At 40.3% G+C, this 19,484-nt stretch overlaps 1 protein-coding gene and 1 long non-coding RNA gene across 2 annotated transcripts in view; one reads left to right on the top strand and one right to left on the bottom strand.

Moving 5' to 3' along the window:
• Nucleotides 1-1,798: 1,798 nt before the first annotated feature.
• DOK6 (docking protein 6) overlaps nt 1,799-19,484 on the bottom strand; it is a 419,379-nt gene continuing 401,693 nt past the window's right edge. Inside the window, exon 8 of the mRNA XM_082641623.1 lies at nt 1,799-2,689. Within this exon, the coding sequence (XP_082497749.1) occupies nt 2,550-2,689 (140 nt within the window). The 3' untranslated portion in view covers nt 1,799-2,549. The remainder of the gene's footprint in view (nt 2,690-19,484) is intronic.
• The window catches only part of LOC309815102, a 48,331-nt gene continuing 31,475 nt past the window's right edge, over nt 2,629-19,484 (top strand). Inside the window, exons 1-2 of the long non-coding RNA XR_014295801.1 lie at nt 2,629-2,747; nt 3,677-3,763. This is a non-coding gene — a long non-coding RNA (uncharacterized lncRNA). The remainder of the gene's footprint in view (nt 2,748-3,676; nt 3,764-19,484) is intronic.

Genomic DNA, 19,484 nt, shown 5'->3' with positions numbered 1-19,484 from the left:
TTAGCTGCAATTTTAAGTATAGTTATAGGAGTATGCTAGAATAAATTTCCAAAAATTTATCATGAAATCTTTTACAGCATTATTCTCATTGTGATGAGATTGGGTTAAGGACATGGGAAGGAAATTTCTGACTCTTTTTTTATGACATTATTTTGAACTGGCCCAAGGTTATGCCTGATCTTTGGGACCCCCTCAGTTACACTCACTGGTAATGGTCACAAGCAAACAGTGTTCTGGAAACTACTTCATGCAGGAATCGTGTCTCCCATCCAACGTACACAAGAGCAGACTCGTCTAATTAGCAGAATCCCCCCGGACCCGCTGTCTGTGCTTCTGGCACATTAATAAAGCTGAGACATATACCAGGACCCCTGAGGATCTGTCCCCCTAAGTTCCATGTAGAAACGTGTGGTCTGTAAGCAACAACTCGACCGAGTGAGCCGCGAGAGGCTTGCTTTGAGCGCGGCACCACTGGGAGCTGTGCTCAGCTGGTCTCAGCTGGGAGTTGCTCTGGTGTGTTTCACTAGCGGCATTTCAAAAGCAAATGCCATGTGCTAAAGTAATTCAGAGGTGTTCAACCCTGAAAGCTGGGATTTCAGGGAAGGCTGTATCATCGTCAGGAACCAGTCATCCGCTCTTCTGCTGTGTCATCAAAATTCACAGTGCAGAGCATTTGAGTAATTTTCTTTTTATCCCTGAAAGCTTAGGATAATTATTTTTCACAGCCACATTAACTCTTATGATTAGCATCTTGAGGGCATTTTCAGACTTATCTGAGAGATGTGCAAAATCTAGGCAGTTGCTGTAAGTGCACATTTATCACGGAGGGACTGAATACCGCTTTTACCACTAGTAACTCTCCACAATGAATTGTGACTCTGCATTTCAAGCTATGGACATGGATGAAAAAAAAAGTCTTATCACAGATCAGCAAAAAAGGTACCCTTTCAACAGACTAACTTTGAAAGCTTAAAAAAAATTTGATATTGAAAACAAAATCAGGTTTTCATCTTACATGACCTGGGCTCACTGTTCTTTAAATCCACCTTTGGAGTATTTATGAGCTGACCATCTTAGGCACGTGGCATCAGATAATTCGGGCAGAATGATTTTTATTTTTACTTGAGTAAACTCCAAAACTAAGGGCAAAAATATCTATGTTGACCCAAATTAGCCAAACTTCCCCAGTTCACATGGAAATCACCACGTCCCTTTAAATCTACTAGGTTTGTCATTAGTCTCAGGAATGAAAAAAACTTTTTTTTTTTGATCCATTTTCTCTTATAATCCCAGCCAACCCATATCCAGTAAAAGGAACGTAAAGCCCAGCCAATTCTGGTTACACAGTAAATTACAAGCCCCTGATGGCTCTCTGAGAACAGCATCTGTGACACATAAAATGATACCTACAGTCCTGTCCCTATTGTTGGTCTCCTGACTGCAAAATGTCTGATTTCATTTAAAGTGTATTTTTATCTCTTTCTTAAACAGATTGTCATTTACAGTCCTTCTTTTTCTCGAGGTTAAATGAAAGCCAGTCGAGGATCACACCCAATCTTCCCCACGTAGCTCAGAGGGGGCCAAAGGGAGAAACATCGTCACCAACAAGGGATTACTGAACAGAAAGACAGTGCAGTGACGTGACGTGCAGGACAGCCAGACTGGTTCCTTTGCTTCCAAAGTGGTCCCCCTTTTCACATCGTCACCTATGTTTGTCACAGGAGCAGACATGACTACATAAATACTTTGCTAATAAGAAGCCTTTTTTTTTCTTACAGCACTATTTTAAAAATAGCTCTTCAACATAACAATCTTAATCTTAATGCACCAAATAACGGTTTTCGACAATTTAAGTGAGCATATGCTGCCACTCTCAGCACACGTTGATATATACTTGTTAGATATAGATGGATACAGCAATATCCATATCTCTATTTGTCTACAGACACACACACACAACACACACACACACAGAGCACACACACGGAATAGAGCTACAAGGCCCTGCTTAAGAGTGTGTTCTAAATTTCGTGGGCGTGTTCCCTTGTCACTGGGCTTATTTATATGGAAAGTTGTGATGCCATTTGTAGAGTTTACTGGATTCGTCCCTGTCGAAACCCTCCAAGCCACAGAGCTTGTGGTGGGTCACCTTTCTGTCTAAGGACAGACCTCTCCTCAGGTGGGAGGACTGAGCCAGGAGGACAGGGGCAATGCCTTCACCCAGGTACAGTCCAGCGTGGGCGACTTCTCACCCTGCCCAGGCTTCTGCTACTGTCAGACTCAAAGGACTTTATTTAAATGACTGTTCAGACGATTTGGATTCTATTTTTGTAAAACATAGACTCCCCCGCAAGAAACTCAATAAATAAAGGACTTAGCCACGGAATCAAGGAAGCGGAACTCCAGTTTTTAACCTTCCACTGGGAGCGGGGATAGACCCGACCCATTTCAATGTTCCCTGCAATTGGTCCTCCGCGAGGCAGAGGGCGCGATGGCCCCCAGGCAGGTCCGGACAGACTGTCTCTCTGGTCTCAGCATCTCTCTGGGTGTCATTGGATAAAGCTGGAGCTGTAGCTGAAGCCGTAGCTGCTTGACCGGGACAAAGGCGGCTGTGTCTCTTCGCTCTGCTCCGAGGCGTAGCTGGGAAACGTCTGTGCTCGTGACATCTTCGAGGACCCGAACCCGTGACCTGGAGAGAGAAAAAGGAAGGAGAGCTGTACCAAGAAACTGACTCCGAAAAGCGCGAGGTGAGTAGGTAAAAATGGAGAAACGGCGCCTGGTTCCTTGGTGAGTTACAAATGTTGTATGCAGGGCTCAATAGTTTCCTTAGTGTGTCTTCTCAGAAATTCTGGATGCCAGAGAGCTAGGGATCTCAGACGTGTACTCTCCTTCAACCTCTGGAACAAAAGCAAGAAAAGCTTTTCCAAAAAAAAAAAGCTGTTTTTGCCGGAGAGCCTGTAAGCGCTTTCTTTTCTTTGATACTCACTTTTCAGCGTACAGAAGCAAATGACATACTTCTTAAAACCTTTTGAGCAGGCAGACTACACTTTATCCTAACCCGTCACCATCAATTATCAGGAGAAAGCTTTCACAGTGATTGCGTTCCAGGCCCTGGCTTCTCCTGGCGGGTTTGTGAGTAACCGAGCCCACTTCATGATGGTTAACCCAAACGATAAACCTTCACGGTTACTAAAATGGCCTCAGAGTTAAGTCTTAGAGGAAATTTATTTCTATGATTTTATAGTTCAGATGCACCCCTGCAACGAGAAATTTGTTTAATGCAAAATCCAGAAAGGATTACTGGAAAACTAGCAGAATGCTAACAACGTAGGGAGACAGGATGCGTTCTAGGGCCTCAGGTGAACTTCCCAGGGCTCTCTCCCCATCCTCCTCAATCAGTCAGTAATTGTTCTTCACACGTGAGAATGGTGATTATCTGATGGATGAGCTCAGTGGGGAGAGAAGGAAACATAGATACAGTGTGCACTGCCCTCTCGGAGCTATTTGACTCAAAGCAAGAGATGTATTGAGTTTGGTTTATATTTTTTCTCGTCTCTATGGTGAGGAATCCAGGGAAGATGATCTGTTAACACAGAAACATCAAACATCTCATCAGGCTCCTCAGGTGGGGCTGGCGTTCGCAAGGTCACGCACTAAAAGCCAGTTTCATCCTCAGGTGTGTTTGGTGACTCAGAATCGATCCGTGTCGAGTCTGAAGCTTGGGATCCAGGGAGGAAATGCAAACGCATTGGGCAATAAAAAGGTAATTAAAGTGGTAGAAGCTCTTAATGTTAAAAAGTCGTGAGAGCAAAATCTTGCTTTCGAGATAGAAAGCATTTTAGTTTCATTGTTGGCCTGGTTCTCTCATTAAGGCTCAGCAGCAGGTCAGGGAGGAGAGGCCTGGGCATTTCCTACCGAGGCCGTCCTGTCTGCTCCTGTGCTTCTTCTGCCACCCAGCCTCCTGCTTCTGAGTTTCCAGACCTTTCTGCTCCCTTCCCTGCCTCTCCCAGGGTCCTGAAACCCCATTTCCTTTCTGTGCTCCTTCAGGCCTGAGGCGGGCAGGGCTGCCTTGCCGTCTCTCACATCTCCTTACTGGTTCAGTAATTGGACCGACAGCTGACTCAAGGGTCCAATTAAATTCCATCATCAAATTCTCATAAAATCTCAGCCAAGTGTGTCTTCCCTTTGCTGTAGGACCCTGAGGAGGCAATGAGGAAGATGAAGCTGGGGGTAGGCAGGAGGGTTCGGCCGTTAGAGGCGAGATCAGCTTGGGGACTTAGGAGTCAGAGCTCTGGGCACACGTGCTGCCCCTGTGGCTAACTCGTTGTAACTGATCTTGAGAGAGTTACTTGGTCTCTGGGTTTCGCAGTTTCCTTATCTGCACATTCTGGATGACAATAATGGTATAATATGGTGCTTTTGAGTATTAAATCAATGTGTATCAATTAAATTCATACATGTTAAATGCATCCACACAGCAAGAGACAGATGCCGTGAGGGACTCTATCCAGCACGGCCATCCATAGGGGGCAGTCCGTGAAGGCTTCCCTGAGGAGGTGGCCTTTTGACATGATGCTTATACGACAAGGTTGTGATACACTAGTCCAATATGGGGAACATCACTTAAAATTTTAACAGTTTGCCTCCTTATCTCACCATTGACTTGCTGGATGATAGTTCAGTTCCCGTAAGAGGAGAGACTGGCGTTCATGAGCACGAACCAGTTGGAAATCCTAATATTAAGACCATGTTCCTGGCCTTGGTTTTATCCTGTTATTTTTAAAAATGTAAGGAATATCTGAAAGAGAGCAGTGCGAGAGCACACCTTTAATTCCCATTACTTGTGGTCAAAGGCTAAGGTTTAAGTCGTGAATATAGAAGAGTCTTTGCCTATGTACACAGAATCTAGAATCTTGGGGGTAAAACTTCAATCGTGCAACTAAAATTTGCCAAGCATCTACTAAAACAGATCAGGACTCTACAGGGAAGACAACGTAATGGAAGCCATGGTTCCTGAGTTTCCAGAGTTCACAAGCTGCTTTGGGAATGATCATCAGACAAGGATAGATAACAGTAAACATCAAATGAAGGGTCCGCTCAGCCAGTGCTGTACGGGATCGGAGCAGGACGCCAGCGGAGCTTAGAAGGGCTGGTTACGGAACTGTGCACTTCAGTTCAACAATCACCAGAGACCTCCGCTCCACGGAGTGTGTAGACACCACCCCCACGGACTCTGACATTGCTGAGTCCAAAGTCCAGCTCTGCCATCCCTCTCTGAGCCTCAGTTTTTTGCATGGAAAGAACATACTTTCCTAAGGTATTTTGAGGGTTAAACAAAACAACATACAGGAAGACACCTGGGATGATAGGTACCTAATGAATGTTAGTTTTGATCCCTTCTTTCTATGCTGAATGTGTCCACGCTCTTGTCCGTTTTCTTGTTCAATGTCTATACTTTGTCTACCCTTGCAGTATGCTGTTCTCACTGTGACAGGTTTGGAATATTATTTTCCTTCAAGGTCATCTTGAAGATTTCTTCTTCTCCTCTACAAACAATTTCTAGTCTAATGGGAGATTAAATGATGTTTTTTCTTACCTCAACCATTTCTTTATGGACCGTTCACAAATGATGCTGTTTCTGCTTATCACAAAAATAACATACCTCAATCAGAGCTGAACATATGAAGGCTTAATAAGTGCTGTTTGATTTTGGCAACAATGAGTATGAGAACAAAAGAGAGAAGTAATTAATCATTTTCTCAACATTTATTTGAATTGTGCCCTTAGGCACTGTTGATGAAAACAAAACAAAACAAAACAACTTTGTGGCTTAAATGAAAAACTTGCTGGACTAGATCTGGTCACTCCACTCAACAGAGACCCTATTTAAATCCTTCCTAAACTTTCCCCTCCGGACCATCCACTGAAAGACAGACTCTGGGCATCTGGGGGATGCTGCAATTTAAAAGTGACAAATTTGTTCATAGCTATCAGTCTATCTTAAAAGTCCTTTTGAATTTTCATTTCTACTCCATTGTATATTCATGTTTGTTTTAATAGAAAATAATATTTTCTACCCATATATTCAGGTAACATTGACAATCTGGGAGAGAAACATATCATATTTACCTGGTGGTTTGAAGTATACTCTGAAATGACACTCCATACCATCCCCTACCCCCTTCCCTCCATGGCAAGTATATGAGCCCCAGATGGAGAAACATGGGTCCACTCCAAAAGGAAGGACATATATTGGATACAGAGGCATTTAAGACATTTGTTTATTCTAACAAAATTACATGACTTCTGGAAACTGAAGAGTACCACGTGACAAGAGAGGTGAAGTGACTCTAGCCATAGAAGGAAAACTTCCTACCGCATCATGAAAGATTCAAACCAGGAATAAACTAGATGGAACACAATGCAGTAGAAAATAACTACCAAATCGGAATGCAGGAGCAGAGATTCACGTATCACCTAGGAGAAAAAGGGAAGAATGGCCGGCTCTTGTAAATATCTTCTCTTTCCTGAGGGATTAAGTAGTACTTTGCTGCCTGGTACAGAGTTACCACTGCTCATTCTCTTTCTGCTAGCTTCTAGTTTTCCATACTTACTAATACCGATTCTATTCTTTACATAAAATATAAAGGAAATTGTTTTGGAAGGAAGTCAGAAGATTCCCAAAGCATAAAACTTGTGGTTATTAATTGGTAAGAGGCGATGCCCCAGTAATGCTACGTGCTGACGTGAATTTGTGTGTTTTATTAGTCTGTTAGAATCTGGGGGAGAGGAAAGAGTGTTGTCCCTTTAAATAATAAAACAAACAAAACAAAGCAGGAAAAAACCCCAAATAAAACAGTTGCCTCCTGAGGAAGGGAGCAGCCTGGAATCAAGGCATCAGCAGCAATCAGGACTAGGTGGACACAGGGGAGATGCTGATTTCTGTGGCTAGAAACCCCTTGTTAGGAGAGGGCACACGGCAGATCAGGCCCGGATGCTGGAGGAGGGAATGGAAGAATAAGTTGGGGTGCAAAGCAGAGGGCTTAAGGGCTCTCACTGCAGTGAATCTGGGGCCAGCAGGTTTCTATGGGATGTTTAAAACTTGTATGTTTACCTTGCAGCCAGGTAAAAGGTGAAACCAGACAGGAGGTAGAAGCAACAAGGGCCATCTCCAGTCTCTTAGTAAAAACCTACCATGTATTTATTAGTCATGCTTAGAAATGCTCAGGACCTTTAGTCGGTGGCTCTTCTATAAGCTGTATTTGAATTTTCCTCAGTTCTAATTACAGTTCAAAGTGGACTATGTTTTGGTCGATCTTTGTGCTCTCCTAGGGGGGTGCTCCAGAAATGCCTGTGGGGATTCCAGGGTCCCAGGAGCTCCATGACCCTTGAATAGATTTGCTGGGGGGAATTGAGGCTCGGTTCAGTGCATCTGAGCCACCGGGGAATGAAGATCATGGGTTTCAATGCAGACAGAAAGTGATTTGGAAACGAAAAGCCATGATGGAATAACTACTGTTCATTGAGCACATATTTCTATGCTAACTATGTTTGAAATATTATTTTTAAAAATCCTCATATCAATTCTGTAAGACTGGGTAGCTTAAACAACAGATATGTATTTTCTCATAGTCCCAGAGGCCAGTCTGAGATCACGGTGCTGGCAGGGTTGGTTCCTGGTGAGAACTCTCTCCTGGGCTGGCAGGGGGTCCTCACTGGTGCTTTTCTCTGTGTGCACTTTCCTGGGGTCTCTTCCTCTTATAAGGACACTAATCCTGTTAGACCTGGGTCCAACCCATATGATATTATTTAACCTTAATTGCCTCCTTAAAGGCCCTATTTCCAATACAGTCATATTTGGAGTTAGGGCTCCAGCCTATGAACTTTGGGGGACACAGTTCAGTCCATAGTCCATTCATTTTATGATAAATAAAATTAATCAGGAGACATTAATCTGAGAAAATGTAGGTGACACCTTTTCTTTTGTTAGGGATTATTATTTTCTTGACCTTTTCTCTGGGAGGTATTTGTACTTGCTAGTGAAATTATGTAATTTGGTTTAAGATTACATAAAATGATTAAATATGACATGTAATTTTTCATCCTTCAAATTGTCAAAAAAAGAAAAATTTTAATGGTTGTTTTATGCCATTGTTTCTGATATAAACTGTCAATTTGCATTGCACTAGTTTACATTCCCACTTGGAGGGTATAAGAGTACTTTTTATCTTAACATTAGATGATCTGGATATTAATTAGATTAAAAATTTTGCCAGGTTGAAGGATGAAAAATTACATCATATTGTTTAATTTCCTTTTGCTACATAAAGTATTTAAATTTTATAGTCAAGTGTTGGTGGTTTCTGATTTTGTGTCTTGAAATAAGTCTTTCTTCATCACAAGATTATTAAAATATTTTCTTATAAGTTCTTTTTATATTTTCATAAATTTCTTTTGCTATCTTCAGCTTTTTAATTTATTGGGAATCTCTCTTGGTTCATGCCCTAAGTTAAGGATCCTGTATTGTGTGATGGTTAATTGTGCTGTCTCTGAAGGAAGACGACTTGTGTTTGAGTTCCCACTCTATCCCTTTACTGTTCTGTCCTTCGAGTTCCTCAAGTGTAAAATGGCAATTATAATAGTTTCTACCAATAGGATCATGTGTTAAAAGAGTTATTTCATAATAGCACAGTCTAATGGTGTATTACATTAGTGTTTATATAATACAATATTAACACTAAGAGCAGGGGTACTATATCGTGGTATATGCACACGAGCGTGCGAGCACTACACACACACAGCCCACTAGTTCATTTAATCTTCACAACCTGCTACTGTAGTAGAAACAAAGCGTTTGCAATAGTGCCTGGCATTGATCCTTTGTTATGAGGTTCATAATGATGTGTCATGGTGTTAGTATTTTTCCAAATACTTTATGAGATTTTTTTTCAATCAAGGAACCAAGGTGTCTCATTTCTGGGAAATACTTCTGGATTATTATTATAATTTTTGTTAATTATTTCCCTTCCACCATTTTTCTCTGCTCTCTTTCTCCCACTTCTGTTCTCTTTCTCTAACCATCTATTAGTTATATATTCCACTGCTGTTCTGATCTTACAATTTTCCAATCTTTTTTATTTTCACTCTCTTTTTTGCTGCTTTATTTTGTGGGAGATTTGAGGTTTGCTTAACCTTCTCTTCCAAGTTTACTAAATTATAAAAAAGATTTTACTGCTCTAATTTTAATTTGCAAAAGCTTTCTTTTCCCTTTTACTTTCCCTCTCTTGTTCTCCTTTCTTTAATATACATTCATACATTTATGTTATTAATAATGGCACTTTTGGGCTTCCCTGGTGGCGCAGTGGTTGAGAGTCCGCCTGCCGATGCAGGGGACATGGGTTTGTGCCCCGGTCCGGGAAGATCCCACATGCCGCAGAGCGGCTGGGCCCGTGAGCCATGGCCGCTGAGCCTGTGCGTCCGGAGCCTGTGCTCTGCAACGGGAGAGGCCACAACAGTGAGAGGCCCACATACAGCCAAAAAAAAAAAAAAAAAAAGCTATAAAAAAATAATGGCACTTTTACCCCTAAAACTATGGACCTTTTTTGCTTGTTTCATAAGTGGACATCTAAATATCCTTTACTCATATCTTTAAAAATTAGAAATTTTTGAATGGGAAAATGCATATTATTTAATTCTATGTAATACCCAGCCTCCAGTTATAAAGGGACTGGTGGGTTAGCAACCGCATTCTAATACTGAAAAATATCCAACACAATATAGTTTATAATAGTTTAATTTGTTTTAAAGATGGTTTAATTTGATTCATACAGAATTACATTTTTAATACCCATTTCATAAATTCTCTGGACTAAAAATAGTTTTCTATCTATCATTCTGGTTGATGTAGCATTCATTTTTCCCTGTTGCTTGCATTTCATTTCTCATGTATTTTAATTACCCATTGGTATATTAATTTTCTACAGCTGTGATATTAATTTTCTATAACTGTGATCTCTTCACAAGACTTAGCTGAACTCTTCACTGTTAGCAGAATGCATTTGAATAGTTGTGGAAGGTATAAGCAATCTGTGGCAGCTACTAAAATGGTAAATATTAACATGGGATAATCTAAGTTGAAACTGAGTAGAGAATACATGAAATAAAAATACATCAGTGTTGCTCAACAAGAGGAATGGGAAAATATAAAAATTCAGTTTTTTGAGGAATGGGAAAATATAAAATAAAAATTCAGTTTTTTATTTAGTTTTTGAGCTATAAATTTTTCATTGCTATTTTCAAGGGTTTAGGTATACATTTTTGAATATAATGTTAATAAAAATAAGTTATATATTGATACATCTTTGTTTCCATTTATGAATATATTATTTATAGAAAGTTTTAGCAATCAAGGAACTATTCAGGATCATGAAGTAGGGTGTGCCCAGTTCAGGTTGAGATCTCCAGAACTATAATCTGAGGTATTTTAACAAGTTTACTGAAAAGTCACATTAATCTCCTGCAAATCAATAACAAGAGTACTTTCCAGCTGATCGTCCTCAAGATGATATCTTAGGGAGAAAATGGAAATTTTTATTTGATATAATTCTTTTCTAAAGATTTTAAATGAATGCATAGAAACACTTTTCCAAGAGCATGGGACTTCCCTACATAATGTATAGTTAGAGATTTGAGTTACGACAGAAATGTTATAGAAAAAATATTGAATGTCACATAAGTTCACATAGGAGGAATTTTGCAAAAAAGACTAAATATGAGGAAGATTAACAAAATTATTGAAAATTTACTGTCAGGTTTTCATAGAATGTAGCACAGTTTTATTCTGCGGTAGATACCAGGTTAAGCTTGCATTTAGTCTGAGGACCTCTGAAATGAGTTTGAGGATAAGTGTCCAAAAATCTGCTTAGCACTCGACACATCTGATTTCATCTCATTCTCTCTAGAACTTTACCTAGAGTTTTTCCTTCTAGTAATGACTAGGTTGATTTTTTCAGAGATCTGGGAAACATTCTGATAATCACAAACAAAATTTTGTCTTCTTAGATTTGTAAATATTTTGTTTGTCAGTATAAGACCACAGTGCCCAAATGGTCATGGCTTTCAGACTCTGTATCTCACCATTAGGAATTAGGCCCTCATGATGCTAATAATGAAAGCTAAAATTCCAGATGGTGAGTTGCAGCAGATGAGATATGGATGTGGGGAGGGGACACAGCCCGGAGAGTCTGTTATATCTTATGAAGCCAATTGGATACTTTTTAAATGGATGATAGAAAACTTTTGAATGATTTAAAGATGAGTGATTGGATCGGATTTGCGGTTCAAAAGCTCGCTCATTCAATGAGACGACAGAGGAGCTGTAATCAATCTTTTCCCACCGTCACACATCTGATAGATTAAATTTAGCCCCAGATAGAACAATTTCTCACGGAAGGCAGTGCCAATATAAAAAGAAGCCTCTGGTTTTATGTGCATTTCCTAGGGTTTACTTATAATTCTTCCTGATTTTCTCCAACTCATCAGCATTCTTCCAGGTCCAGTGGGAGCGTTGGAAACTGCTGGTACCGACCTAGAGAAGAATGAGGCCAGATGGATGGGGGTGCTGAGGAGTTGAGGACATTGGTTGTCATTGAGAGAGACCTACAGACATTTCTTACTATAGTTAAATTCAGTATTCTGCGTTCTCATTATACAATCAATAAACTGCAGTCATTTCAGAACCTGGAAATCTGAAGCCTAGATAGTTTCTGGTTAGTAGCACTTCCTGGAAAGTCAATATTGCAGTGTCTGTATTGATATTGAAAATATCCAGATAAATAGAGTAGGAGATCTGAGATTCATGAAAATGGAGTCAAGGAGTACAGGACAAAGGACGTGTTCTGTGGACATTTCTTCTGTTTTATGAGAAACTGCTGCAAAAAATCCAAATTACTTTTCTAGGCAGGTTGAGAAATCCTTATTAGGCATTTTTTCACCATTGTACCCAGAGACAGCAGGGAAAATCATTTTAACCCCTGATTAGCTTTTAATTTTTATTTAGTTATCTTTATTTTATTTTTACTCTGTGAGAGATTGAAATATATTTTCATCAGTTATTGTTTAATATTAAGTACTAATGTCAAAAGGCTAGAAAATGTTTGTAGAATTATTGCCATTTTACAATGTCACGTTACCTGTAATGATTTCACTGAAAACAGGCCAGGACAGGGAAGGGTTGAGAGCACAGGCTCTAAGGCTGGTCCTAGCCTCACCGGGTGACCTCGGGTGCGATACAATCATACATCAAGTATCCGAGTGCTTGACTCATGATATTACTGGTCACTAATCCTGAGCACTAACAGTGTACCAGGAAGTGTCAGATGCTTCACTTACGTTGATTTACTTAATCCACCTGGCAGCCCTATAGGATCAGTCCTCTTATACGCTCTCTCCTGGGTGCACAGACACCAGTGCTGGAATCCAGGCTGCTGGCTTGAAACTCTTCACTCACCCCAGAAGGTTAAGGCTACCCCACAGTTAGCACAACAGAGAAAAGGGCACGATTTGGCAAACAAAAACATATTTTAGAGGCAAGGGAGCAAGCAGGCCTCATAACTTTTTTTTCTTTTAATTCCCTCAGTTATATTGATTTTCAGAAGAGCACAGGATAATCTGAATTACTTTATTTCATGTTACTTGACTGTGAGAATATGGATATTCACTGTTTTTTCCAAGAGTCTTTCTTTCTTTATATGTTTTACTTTGATTTTATAATTGTGAAAGTCAGAAATGTTAGTTTCTATCGTTTATTTTTTTAAATATTTAACAATCACTTAATAGAATAAAATGCTAAATCTTAGAAAGTTATGATCAATAATCCATCTGGATTGTTCTTGGATTATGTCCATGACAGTGAGTTGGCCAGTGTTACTAAATTCACTCAATTTCACTACTGCTGTAGAGCGTAATATTTTTATGGAAACCATTTATGTTTACATAATTAATAACATTGACTTAAATTGGTAAATCATATAAAAATTAAAATTTCCTAATTAACTAAGTCAAAGACAGAAAAGCTTTATGTTTCCTTGAGTCTTTATGCCTCTACATAAGTCTCTAATTCTATCAAATTTTAAAACTTTCTAGTACTGGGAAATTTGGCCAGCTCTTTAAGGAAACATATTAGTTTCTATTCTTTCCTACACTATATATAAAAATAAATTACAAAGACCTTGAAAAGCAAGTGAAAAAATAAGCATTAAAAATCACTAGAAATAAATCTAGGAAAGTAGTTTGAATTGGGAGATTTTTCTAAGTATGAAAGCAGCTGAAGTTAAAATAAAGGGTCATTTGTCATTTTTTGACACCAAGTCGAAAAGAATCAAATTCTGAGTTTTAACTCCTCTAAAGCTGGACAATATTCAGTCCTGTGGAGCCTCGATTTTAATGTGACCCTGTCAGGAAAGTGTTTATTAGCTACCATTTACATGTTAGAGAACATTTCAGCCTGGACTGATTCAGTGAGGGGTCATGACAGTGGTGGTGAGTGGGCTTGAAGTGGTCAGAAAACTAGTTTTGTTAAAAATTTTAAAGGAAATTATATTTTTACTTAAGACAAGTCTGCCCAATGTGAGTACATTTTCTGTGTGCTTTGGTTGGATATATCATATATATACGTATGAATACACACATACATATATACACACACATACATATGTATATACACACATACGTATACATATATTTCAGGCTGGTAGTACTATCATCTAATGATTGCAACTTGTGATCTTCAGTCATATGTCATACTTAAAACATTTTTTTTTGGTAGACAAGTCATTCCAAACATAAATCCAATGAAATGATAATGAAAGAATCTCTCAGGGCTTCCCTGGTGGCGCAGTGGTTGAGAGTCCACCTGCTGATGCAGGGGACATGGGTTCGTGCCCCAGTCCGGGAAGATCCCACATGCCATGGAGCGGCTGGGCCCGTGAGCCATGACCGCTGAGCCTGCGCATCTAGAGCCTGTGCTCTGCAACGGGAGAGGCCACAACAGTGAGAGGCCCGCGTACCGCAAAAAAAGAAAAAAAAAAAATCTCTCAGTGAAGATGAGTGTAACAACTAAGACAAAGAACAGGCATCTCTCAGGAGCTAGAAATATGGAATTCTAGAGAAAGGACCAGGAGGGTGCTGAGAAAGGAGAGCATTTTTGCTTGACCTGAGAATTTGATACCAGTATTATATGAATTCGGCCATAGCATGTAGGCCCTCCTGTTCCTTTCAATCAGGAGATTAGAAATGTAATTCTCACAAAGAAAACTGCAGAAGTTTAGCTGCGTAAGAAATGTATTCCTCTCAGTTGTGAAAGAAGTGCCTGGTAGACCAGAGATGGGACCTTGAGAACTGCTGATTCTGCCAGACTCGCAGACTTTACTAGCCTTAAGCCTTGAGCAGAGTTATAGTACAGATAATTTAAATGGTTTCAGCAGGTTTAGAAACAAGACTGAGATGGCAAAATACTACACCTTTTAGAAACTTTGAAGCGAAATTGTATGGGGAACACAGGAAAGTTAAAGAATATAATTCAGGGTGTGATGGACTTGAGTTATAGAGTCCTGACTGTAGCTGAAACCTGAGGTTCCTCTTTATCTGTGAAATGAGAACAACCCTAGGGACTCCACCTGAGCAGTGGAGATGAAGTGGGACAGTGGAACTAAACCAGTGCTGGGAGGAGATCCCAGTATGTTCTAGTGATGCCTTGGTTTTGCTTCCCTTTTATTTGAAATGGGTTTCTGGATATTGTTGGCTTTACTAAATAACTAGGCTCTGATAAATGGAAGAGAGAATTGATTTCTAAAAATGGAGGAGGGAAAGGTGAGTTGTTTTGGGGTTCCCGTTTGGGAAAGCCCAGCAGCTGGAGATCTGATCGCTGCAATGTTCTCTATCACCTACAGACAAAGAATGAGAGGCTTTTATAATGGGGGAAACCCTTGTGCCTCTTCAAGTTGGCATTCATCAATTAAACAGGAGAGCATGGCCAGAAAACAAAAACTTGTCCATTACTGACAGGTGGTATTCCAACACTGAACCCATCATTCTTCCCTGCCTGATTTCCTGTCCTCCTGTACTTACTATTTCAGTGAATGGCACCCATCAGCCCAGCCCAGGTCAGAGAACTGGGAGCCATCCTGGTCTCCGTGCTTTGCTGTCATCTCCCCTCCTGCCATCAGCCACTAAGTCCTGCAGGTTCTACCTCTTCAGAACCTCTTGAATCCACGTATTTTCTTCATGCTCCCTACCTGTGCCCTAAACTTCTCATCAGGCTTATGGCCATAGCCAGCCAGCTGACCAGTGGTGTCCACCCCGCTGCACACCTGTTCAGGGTAAATGCAAACTCTCCCGCATCGTACTTAAGTACTTAAGGTTCTCAATGGTGGTGACAAGGGTATGATTTGGGGGTTCTTTACTCGACCCTCATGTACAAAATCCATCAGTTCCACTCCTTTCCAGTAAAAAGCCATGTAAAAACATTGCTTTGCTTACAAATACGGTTTCAAGACAAATCCTCCAGGGCTTCCTTTTAACCACATTGTTACCCTTAAACACCTTCCTATATATATGTGTATGAATATATTGGAACTGCCCCTAAGGACTCTGATTTGAACTGTGCTCACTTCTCCAGCTTCAGCTTTTTCCAGCCTCCACCTCCACGTCTGCTTTCACGGCCTCTTTCTAAAGGACACACAGTTCCCAGCTAAAGAGGCTCCCTGACCCGTGGCATGGGCTTCTTTCTCTGCTTGGAATGTCCACCCTCACATTCCTTTGTGCTCAGCTCTTTCAGGCTAATTCCTATTTTTCTTGAAGAATCCATCTTGGAAGCCTGGTACCATATCACCCAGCCTGAGTCTGCTGCGCTTTTTTTCCATTTTTATTTATTTTTGGCGGCGTTGGGTGTTTGTTGCTGCGCGCGGGCTTTCTCTAGTTGTGGCGGGGGGGGGGCTACTCTTCGTTGCGGTGCGTGGACTTATTGCGGTGGCTTCTCTTGTTGAGGAGCACGGGCTCTAGGGACTTCAGTAGTTGTGGCTCGCGGGCTCTAGAGCCCAGGCTCAGTAGCTGTGGCGCACGGGCTTAGTTGCTCCGTGGCACGTGGGATCTTCCTGGACCAGGGCTTGAACCCCTGTTGCCGGCATTGTCAGGTGGATTCTTAACCACTGTGCCACCAGGGAAGCCCCTGCTACACTTTCTTAGCACCTCTTGCTCATCTCTTAACGCTTCACCTTGGTGTCTCTTCTGTGAGCTCTTACCCTGAACTTGAGGAAAGGAAGCTTATTTACCTTTGTCTTTGGAACCTTGTAAAATGCCAGTCTCACAGCAGGCACTCAATAAATATTAATGAATAAAACTATGAAAAATGCATGCAGCAGCTCACTCTGTGCAGATAGAAGATAGAAGGACTGATATCTCATCGATTGCCTCGCACGTCTTTGATGGTCAGTAATTATTTTGTTGAATCAAAATAATTTAATGATGTCACCTGGTCCTGGCTAATGGGGAAATGACAATCCTTTTTAAAATTAGAATTTTAGTAATAATGTAAGGCTAAATGTGATTGTCAAATGTATGCTATAGGTACAAATAGGAGAATAAGGAAATGATTATTTTTAGCTTCATTATAATACACTGACCCCAACAAATGTACAAATTTAAAACGTTTTAAAAGATCTGAACACATGCGAGTTTAGTGAAAAAATGAGGAAGTGAAAGTTTGTTGGTAGACGATCCTCCATGATCCTCTTGCATCTCTGCATGTTTTGTGGCAAAGGCACGGATGGCCTTCTTCTGAAAACTGGAGCAAGTGTCTCCCTCTGGAGAAAAGGGAAGATTTGCTTATGTCCCACGAAGTAAGGATAATGTCTCCGTCTGGGACAAAGTTCAGGCTGGATAATCGCCCACTATAAAATACTGGGGTTCCCTGTGCTTGTGGTTCCTCTCCTGTAACACAGCCTACTTCATACTTCATACTTCATATGTGGGTGTCACCTGACCCTCTCTTCATCTCCCTGTAAGAAATGGGACTCAGGAAACCAACGTAAATGCTGATTCTCTGGCCAGTGCTATTGCTGTGAGTAATAAAGGGTCCTTAGTCTCTGATCCACGGGTCTCTTGTTTTCTGCCAGCATCCACAAAACTGCGGCAGGCTTACTGGCTAGCTGGCATGTGGGGTGAAATCTTAAGACTGTCCACAGTTCTTGACAATGTTAATAAATACTGATATTTAATGATTCTCATGATAATGGCAGTGACTTCCAGTTTTTGTTGGATTTTTACAATGACTTATTATTTAGTAAGACTCTGCTAAGTTTCAGTGAAATTCTTCATCATCTGAAATACACATCATATCTTAATGAAATAATTTCATGATAGTGACCAATAGGACAGTTTCATAGAGAGAGCTGAGTAACTCCATGATATGTGAGAAAGAAAGAATGAATACGGATATTCTGGAATTCTTACTAGAAAACAGAAAATTAGGTAAGCAGTTCTTTTACCACTCAAATTCATAGGATGGATATACTTATTAATCAAAATTAATTTCCAGTAAAGACAGTCCAGTCACCTGAGAATTATCCAAATTATTTCTTATAAGGCATATAGATTTTTGTTGCTGCTATTGTTTTGATGGGGAGAGTCTCTTCTTCAGATGATTTTTTTTTAACAATAGCATGCTGTCAACATAAAAATAAAATGGAGAAAAAAAATCAGAGAGTTCATTTAATTGTCACAGGGAAGAAAGAAACATTTATTTTAGGACAAACACAACACAGAGAAGATGAATGATTCCTGCGGTTTTAGAATGAAGCTTTCATTCTGTTAGAGCCTTTGTTAAAAACAGTGAAGCATGTTTTAATTCTGAATATGGAAGACTGTGCTTGAAGATTTGCTGCCACTTAAAATTGCTCTAGAGACGATTGTTGTACCGCAATAGGGTACTTTAAAGATAGAAAATAAAGAGATTATAGGGTAAATAGCTTACAAGCTGTGATGGTTAACATTCAGGGGATGATTAACTGGTGAATATATCTCTTATCAGAGTTCTTTTGTTAAGATAGTTTCTTTTTGTCTCCTGTGAGACAGTTAAACTGAACTGAGAAGATGCAGTCTTAGTGTATTTTAGAATATCCTATTACTGCTGTTAGAACGTGGGACGGAAAGCAGAGAAACGTGGCTGACACAGGAAGTATGGTGGGGGGGGTTGATAAGCCAGTTGACAATCGGACACGCGCTGTCTTATTGATAACTTTCAATTACCGACTTGCCTCAGTATTCTCAAGCATTTTAACCACTACGTGTAATTTTCACAGGATGGTTGACACGTGAGTCTATTGGAAAAAAAAATGTGTATAGAAAATGAATGGCCAATGATTATTATTCTGATATTTACAAACTTCTGAATGGTTTGCCTTTTTACTTTAATAACAGTAGGTTCTGGCAGTGTTTACATATTGCAGCTGTATTTTTAAATAAGTGGAAAGAGATAGGATATAAAAACAGTAAATCGGAGGTTTAACATCCCTCCTAATCTTCACTGTCTGTGCTAACCTGTGCCCGGTGGAGCTAATCCATGCACAGAGGCAGCTCCCTTATTGCTTGGTGTGTGCTGAAGTGTGTACTGTTGGGAAAAATTCATCAGTGACTTGCATCATTACACATGTATTCTGCCTTTTGCTTGCTACTGACAATCACAACTTTAGATAGATTCATTAAGTCTGCATCTATCTATCTATCTATATAAATAATATATGTATATATGCTATATTTTAAAAATATTATATGTGTTTTCCTTTGTGGCAGAAACTACAAAGCACAATAATTTTTGTCCATTCAGGTACTTGAGACTTGGGAGCTTAGTGTGGGGATGCGTGTGGGACACAGCTGGTGGTTAAGATCGTTGTCTGAAATCGCGTTCAGTCTCTGGATATATGGGATGCACTGGAATGAGAACTGGTCTTGGACAAGCTGCAGAGCTCCTGGGGAAGGGATAGCTCACACGGTCTCACAGCCAGGATCACAGGGTGGTCGGGAGCTGCTCGCTGCTTTGCGGGGCAGCAGGTGGACTGTAGACAGTGTGGAAACCTGCATCAGTGGGGTAGTTCTGTCTAGACGTTTTTCTTCACTTCATGCATACTCTTCACTCATTGAGAAAAATACATGCTGAAGTAGACGGCTATTCTCCTAAGACTAAGATAATGATACAGATTAGATTGAGTGACACTGGCTAAAATTAAGAAACACGGAACTCAACAAAAGTAGCAGAGATGCAAGAGTTCATTCCTGGTGAGATGGTACTGCCCGATGCCCCTGTGTACTTGTAAGAATATTTTTTTTTGCTTTTAGAATAACAGGCAGACATTCTCTGATACCAAGTGCTAAAACTAAGACTGTTACATGTGTGCAAAAATTTTCTTTTTAGTATTTTTTACATGCATTGT

The sequence above is a fragment of the Mesoplodon mirus genome (assembly GCF_964341445.2).
Source record: "Mesoplodon mirus genome assembly, chromosome: 13".
Lineage (NCBI taxonomy): Eukaryota > Metazoa > Chordata > Mammalia > Artiodactyla > Ziphiidae > Mesoplodon > Mesoplodon mirus.
This window is presented reverse-complemented; position numbering and strand designations above follow the sequence as displayed.